The sequence below is a fragment of the Morone saxatilis genome, unplaced genomic scaffold, assembly GCF_004916995.1.
Source record: "Morone saxatilis isolate NCDOM2014 unplaced genomic scaffold, NCSU_SB_2.0 Contig23, whole genome shotgun sequence".
Lineage (NCBI taxonomy): Eukaryota > Metazoa > Chordata > Actinopteri > Moronidae > Morone > Morone saxatilis.
The window spans coordinates 21,655,043-21,663,078 of NW_023339796.1; the positions used below are offsets into that span (position 1 = coordinate 21,655,043).

The 8,036-nt window shown below is 39.1% G+C and overlaps 1 protein-coding gene across 1 annotated transcript in view; it reads left to right on the forward strand.

Annotated features, from left to right (window-relative positions):
- Positions 1-8,036, forward strand: part of LOC118334840 (cadherin-18-like) — a 60,667-nt gene that overhangs the window by 31,149 nt on the left and 21,482 nt on the right. The window contains exons 4-6 of the mRNA XM_035670912.1: positions 2,295-2,414; positions 5,353-5,520; positions 5,679-5,866. Coding sequence (XP_035526805.1) covers positions 2,295-2,414; positions 5,353-5,520; positions 5,679-5,866 — 476 coding nt within the window. The remainder of the gene's footprint in view (positions 1-2,294; positions 2,415-5,352; positions 5,521-5,678; positions 5,867-8,036) is intronic.

Here is an 8,036-nt window from a genome sequence, read left to right on the forward strand (position 1 = left end):
AGCTCCCAGTCTGGCTAACTGAGCTAAGCTACAGTTAGCAGTTAACTTAGCCTAGCTTAACTTTTGTCCATCAGGAAATTCTCATCACAGAGAGTTGAGATGGAACAGTCGGAGGACATGAGAGGGAAAACTAATATAAAAAATAAAAAAATATAATATAAATATTTTCTCCATGAAAATATGATCCAGTTTCACCGAAAATCAGTGATGAAGGTTGGCGTACAGGGCACAAGAGTGGATACAGAGGGATATTACCCGTTTACTGCCCCTATTATTTTACCAGATTCATATTTCTTTTTTTTTTTTTTTTTAGAAAAGTTGGATAATGTTGCTTTAAATCATATTATTTATTATAAGTACATTTGTCAAGAAATGTGAAGTAACTGTCCTAATGAGTGTTCAAAGGTGAGAGGAGCTAAACTAATTTGTTGTGTTTATGGTTTGTTGGACTAAACATTAACTCAGATTCATATGGATAATTGTATTTTCTAAGCTTTTATTTGTTCTGTTCAGATCTTAAGTTTCACTTTGCATTCTGCTTGGACATATTAAGTTGTAACTCCTGCACACACAGACACACACGCACGCACACACACACAGCACACTAAGCCAGACTTAGTGGCCCATCTGTCTGCTAAATACCATTACTGAGAGGTAATTTAACAGTCAAGGTCTTTAGGCCTTAAGCTGTTAATGCTTCAGCTGAGGCCTAAAGTGCTCCAAGAGAACACACACTTGACCCCAGTCTGTCTCTGTCGCACTGAAATACAGAAACAAACTGTATGGCGGATTAGCTATGGTAGCAAACAGCACAAGTATCCATATGATAAAAACATAATCCTATGAGAAGTTGACTGCTAAGAATAGCAGCAGCCCTGTTTTCTGTTTTCAAAGCTCCAGGTTGCACTGTTTTCTGTGCAGGTGCTGACTTCTCATAGAACTGCTTTGAATATGAGCCTCATATACACAGGTTCATTATATGTTTGTGTCGAGGGGCCACTCCACCAATTATACACATGATGTTCGGTTTCACTCTAAAAACAAATTTTTTTGGCTCAACAAAAATAAAAATTAAAAAATCTGAGTGTTTGCAACAACAAAAGGTTTATCGCATCCATGTATTTAATTAATTGTTGACAATAGGTCTATGAATTACTTTTTAGAGGGTACTTGCCATGTGGAATTGTACTGATTTTGTAAGAAGAGTTTCTATTAGTTTCATAGTTTCATTCAGTGGATTTGTGCTTAGTTCAGCTAATATTTAGAGTTTTATAAAGGAAATTATAAAATTCTAGCGTGGACATTAATGGATTATTAAGCTCAGTGGAACTTTGTAGAAATACTCCCTTACTATTGTGTAAATGTATTTGTTGATCTGTTTCCATCCAGTTTGGGTTTAAGTTACTACTGTAAATTAATACAGTTAATAATCAAAACTGTAGGAACAACAGACAAAGACGTGAAGTGAAATAAACTAAACCTAATACCATAAATATCATATTCCATTTCTAACAATAGATCGTTCTAAATGTTGCACACTGGACCTTTAAGATTAATTGAGAGATAGATTTAACTAAAATAAAGGAATGTTTTTTTCTTTTTTAATAATGCAATGGGACATTTGTCAAAAGTGACAAATCAGACAGACAAAGCTGAAACAAAGTCCACCTGTGGTAAATTCAGTTGACTGGACATTATTTGGAAAGGCACACAGCTGTCTATCTAAATGTCCAACAGCTGACAGCAATGTCAGAGCACAAACCAAGCCATGAAGTCCAAGGAATTGTCTGTAGACCGCAGAGACAGGATTGTTTCGAGGCACAGGTCTGGGGAAGGGTACAGAAAAAGTTCTGCAGCTTTGAAAGTCCCAATGAGCACAGTTGCCTCCATCATCTGTAAATGGAAGAAGTTTGGAACCACCAGGACTCTTCCTAGAGCTGGCCCCCCAGCCAAACTGAGAAAGAAAGCAGTGCTTTGAGCTAACTGCTAATGTCAGCATGCACCATGTAAAACACATTAATACCATTTGTGATGCACTGATAATCAATAAAGGAACTCACTACATCAACAAGACAACAGCATCTGTGCATGCTAATATTCTAAAATATGTCACAATAACTCTCAGTAACTTTTTGTTTCTTCATGACAAGATAATCATCTTGTTGACTTGAAGAAAAAAACAACTGCGGTTTTCAAAAATAACAAGATAAATAACAGATTTTTCTGTACAGGCATTTCAGACATGACTCTTTAACAAAGCTATATTGCGCGGTTGTGTGTGTGTGTTTGTACAGGTACCTATGTAACGCAGGTGACCGCCAGTGACGCAGATGACCCCACATATGGCAACAGCGCACGCATCGTCTACAGCATCCTTCACGGCCAGCCGTACTTTTCCGTGGACCCCAAGACAGGTGAGAGGACAATATTCATGTTACAGTGTCCCTTGCAGCTTCCTCAGCAAACCAAGAGTTCATGCAGTTGTAGGACAGATCTGTGACTCTTGCTTGAACCCACAGCTCACACTCCCATCTGCCTCCTAGAAAGCATGAAATTCAACTGGTCATGACACAGCGAGTGGTTCTGTGAGAGAGTTTCTCCTCAGTGCGGCACCGGAATACTAAACTAAGCGCTGAGAAGGACGTAAAGATTTTCAGTCTTTTAACAGACACCTCAACCGACCGGTAATTACTCCTAACATAGAGTGTCATGTTTCATTTTCACCCCGAGGAGCAGCATGCAGTACACACTTCATCTAAGATTAAGGCACGAAACTAAAGGTGTTTTTACTGGTGAAAATATCAAACCAACAGAGGAATGTTGGAAGCCATAAGCAGCTGTGACCTGTTTCCTTTTCCAGTTGAAACTCACTCTGTCGAATACTGCAGCTTGGTCAATGGCCCTCTCTGCTTCAAAAATGGCGCTTTAGGCACCCCTAGGCATGAGAATATATGTCTTGTCACTATAACCACCAAAATATACTTAAAACTCTTATAACGGCACTAAAACATACTACAAATAACTTTACATTTCATTGAACATATTTTTATTTTTATTTTGCTGTACAGATACCTGATCTCTTCATCGTTCTTTAGTTTGGAATCCAGTGAAATCCAATTTCCATATATCTGGTTTAACTTTTTTTGTGGGGGCAACTGAGCCTTTGAGCCATGGTGACAGGTTTAGGGGGAGATGAGGGCTTCCCTTTGTGGCAATTAAAAATAAATCAGAAAGTAATGGTAAATGGTAAATACTGTACTTTGTATAGTGCCTTTCTAGTCTTCTGACCAACTCAAAGCGCTTTTACACTACGTGCCAGCAATTCACCCTTTCACACACATTCACTCAGTAATGCCCAAAGTCCATCCGAACAGAAACCTTAATGCATTCATACACCGATGCACAGCATCGGGAGCAATTCGGGGTTCAGTTCTTGCTCAAGGATACTCGACATGTCGGCAGGAAAGGAGCCAGAGATCGAAAGACAACACCTTGTTCCCGATTAAGGGGGACAACCCGCTCTGCCGCCTCTGCACCACAGCCGCCCCTGAAGTCAATATAGAACCGTATGTAAGCGAGCTAGACAACTTTAACAGTCATGTGCAGATATAAACGATTATCCCCATAATGAAACTTGTTTTTAATCATGATAATATTGTGTATTGCCCCCACTTGCATAATTTCTGGATGTGCAGGGCTCCAATGTCGAGTTAGCAATGTCTGGTTACCCTTTCAATATAAAGCTTGCCTGGTTGATGTTGTGTAACAATTGCAGTTTGGCTTGGATTAAGCAAAAAAACAACTTAGTTTTAGGAAAAGATACAAGATAAAGTGATATGGGTTGATCAGAAGTTGCTAAATATATTATAAGAAAACTATTTACATGATTGAGTTTCAGAGCAACGTTTTTGATCACAAGTGAAATAGCTATTTACGGAACAAGTATTTTTACATAAAAGTTGGTATATGTACGAGTACGGGTATTGATATATTATACTCTGATGATACTGATAAAAAGTAAATACCAGAAATGAAATGAAACCAAAATGTATCACGATGCGTAGTATCATAATATATCACAATATATTGACTTGTAACCCCTGTATTGTGATATGTATCCTGTTGCCAGAATCTTCCTAATACACAGCCCTACTAATTAGGATAAAATCATGTTTACTTGAGGAAGACCATCTGTGGTTGAAATGTGACATTGGTCATGTCCACTTAGGATTTGACCCAAATTCAAGACAGCACAGGGAGCAGGATGACTTCAGTGATTTCTTATAATAATTACGCTTACAGGCAGCTCCAGGCAAAGGGAAAAAAAACAACAACAACAGGGCAACACAGGGGCAAAACTACCAGGAACAAAGAAACCAGCAAGTGACAGAAGAACAAGTGCACACAAAGGTGAAACTAATTAGGGTGGGTTAGTCATTAAAAACTGGAGGGAAAACATTGTGTGTGTGTATTATGCTACTTTTCTGTCTCTCTTCATCAGGTTACATGAATGACCCTGACAGGTTAAATGGTAAATACAGTTGCAAAGATGCACACGTTTATCTCCAGTATTTACATTACAACAAAAATCAGGAGTAGTAGTTGATGATACACTGTATGTATGTGAGTATTAAACATAACATTAACACAGCAGACACACCTACTGCTCTCAGCAGTTCAGCGTCAGCACAGTTCTCTGATGATTCATCTGGTCTGTGTGGGTTTGGTTTGATCAGATTTAATTGACAACTCCACAACTGTCATCAGATTTGGTTACACTGAAATTATGCTATATCAGGATTTAGCAGAGTCTACTTCAAATCACTGAGCAGAGCACAGACAAAACAAAACACACAGAAAACCTCTTGTGGGAAATAATGAACTCTGTTTGAACTTTGGCAGAAAATAGTGTTATGTAGAACCTCGCTGAAAGGAAGAAGAAGCTGATTGAGAAAATGTGTTTTCAGGACCTTTACACTCACTTTTTCTTGTCTGATTAGCTGCTCAGCACACCACTGTGCACTTCTAATCACTTCATCAAGTCGAGAAAGCTTTGCTCTAATTGACAAGTCCTTCACCTGGTCTTCGGACATTTTTCTGTCCTCTCCTCTGGTGTGTTTCATCTCTTTCCTTGCCTGAATTTGTAACTCCACTTTGGTCCAGCCCTGATCAAATGCTGCTAAGAGAGAGGCAGGGGGAACTTAGGGGTAATTAATCATTTGAGGGCTACTCTACTGTAATATGCTGGCCTAATGAAGGTTAGACCCAGAGCCTAGTGTATATGTCTGTATCTCTCTATATGGAGGGCTAAGCATCGTAATGAGCACCACCTTTTAACCCCTCCTACTCCAGGAGTGATCAGAACAGCTCTAGCCAACATGGACCGTGAAGTGAAAGGGGAGTACCAGGTTCTTCTCCAGGCCAAGGACATGGGAGGTCAGCTGGGGGGACTGGCCTCCACCACCACCATCAACATCACCCTTAGTGATGTCAACGACAACCCACCACGCTTCGCTAAGAGTAAGGAAGTTTCAACAATGCTGTCTGATTGGTTGGTTGATTGTTTGGATGGATGAATGAGTCGCTGATTGGTTCATCTGTGAAGAATCAGTCTACATGTTCTTTTTTGAATTGTACTTAATTGCTTTTTCGCTCTTTTTCCCTCATCATTCCATCAGGTATTTTCCATCTGCGGGTGCCAGAGTTGGCGTCAGTTGGCTCAGCAGTGGGTCGGATCCGGGCCCACGATCTGGACGCAGGCAGCAATGCAGAGGTGGATTACGCCATTGTACCAGGAGATGAAGGCAACATGTTTGACATCATCTCTAATGGCCAAAGTCAAGAGGGAGTTGTAGTCTTGAAAAAGGTAAATTCAGTCATTACAGACATTTCAGATACAATACTGTACTACACCAGTTTGAAGTGCATTCTCAGATTATAGCTTTCTGATAATAGCATGGTCTATATGAATCAATTAAGGTTCAGAGTCATTAAGTGTTCATTGAATCAGCTTTGTCTTATTTACGAGATCAAAAGTCAAAGTTAGTTTTAGTCATATTTAGTCAACCTAATACTTTTTATTTTTAGTCAGTTCAGTACAACAGTTTAGTCTAGTTTTAGTCAGCATCAAATTAATCAAACCTTGGCTTAAGAGTTTTACAGTTGCAATTATTAAAGAGCAAATCAGCATAGTCTGATGTTACCCTTATTGTCATGGCCATAGCTTCAATGAAAAGTGAATTGGCAAGCTTATTTATACCTTTATTAGCAAGAATCTGTTGATACGATGCATATCACGGTGGTTACGGTTCAATAATATTCAATAATATTAATAGTCAAGTGCTCAAGCATAAAGACAACACAGTATCATGGATATTTCGTCACTGCTCTACCTTGCTAAATATGTCATCAACTACATGCAGATCCATAGCCTAAAGGGCAAATCTGACTGAGAAATAGCAAGCTGATGTAAAAAAAAATAAAAATATATATATTTTAAATCCCCCAGATCAGACATATGTAAACTGACTATTATCCCATGATAAAATTAGTTAGAACCAAAGGCAAATTTGCAAACACCAACATTCCACTGGTGATGTGCTGTCAGTGATCTGAGAGTGGGAGGAATTTGCTGATCTGGCTCTGATCCCAATCATTCTGCCTCTTAACCTTCCACTGAAACGAGCTATTAGACTAGATAATGCCTTACACACTAAACAGCCTTCATTTTGCTGTGTCAGCCACTGGATCCCCCTGATGATTTAATCTGTTGTATATATATCGGAAGAATGGGGATGAGACAGGAAAGAAAGGAAGGTGTAGAGGGATGGAGAAGGAACACAGGAGGAGGGGGAAAGGGTTTAATTTGGGATTTAATGTGATCTTAAAGACAATTATTGGCGTGGAAAAACTACTGTTAAGTCTGGTATGAACTTGAATATATGGCACTTGCTCCTGGCAGACCACCATAACTAATTTTCACTCCTCATAAAGGTTTCAGCTCAGATCTCAGAGTAAAGCTCTTCCAGAAGGAGTCATCTGAGTTCTTCGGAAACTTAAACTCTGTTAAATGTTCTGTCTAGAGGGATACCACCTCATATCGCACTCACATACACACCCACAGCAAGACACACACAGCACACATGTCACATCACATCAAGCAGTTTAACATCAGAGGGCTGCGGAGGCTTTTATTTCAGACCGTCCTCTAAATCAGAACAGACACGACAGCTACTTTCTGAGCACGAAACTTTGCCAGTGACGCCTCTCATTTTAGAAATGAGATAAGCCAAAAATCCAGTGCTGACATCTTGTCCCTGCTCGCTGTTTAAAAACAAAGAGGCAGTTGTTGAGCATTAAAAAGAAGTTGACTCACAGTTATGTTGATGTTGATGATTGGACATATCTTAAACACTGTTTACACACAAATTGGTAGTGATGATTAGGTACATTTCTGTTCAGTTGTAGGCATTTATAATTTTATGTGAAAATACTCTGATACTGAAATGTTATCATTTTGAACAGATTAAATGATAGTGACTGACAGTGAAACTATGTAAAATTTCTGAATGACACTTTAAATAATTTTTCATGCTCCACATCATTGTGACATGTCACAGAAGGTAATAATCTTGCACCCAGCGGAACATCTAATCAATAATTAATTGTTCAAGCACATCTACCAGAGGAGGGCGTTTTCAGGTCCCTTACATAAAATGGCTATAGAGTGCTGGTGGGATGGCAGCCTGTATTTTTGTAGTTCAACCCACAAGTTAAAGCCAAGGGGATTGTTCCATTGGATTCTGGATTATTGTCAAAAAATAACCTCTGTGGTGAACTAACCATTTTAAGTTAGTGCTGTTTGTGTTGATCACTGCATTTGAAGTGGCAGGACATTGTAGAAAAGAAAGGTTTTTCAACAGGGTTACAGAATTTTTCACGTGCGCTGAACTCCTGAGGAACTTATCATTTGAAAGCTGATTCATTGGAAAGGAAAATGTTAGTCACTGTTGACTTAACATTTACAGAGACCCAAC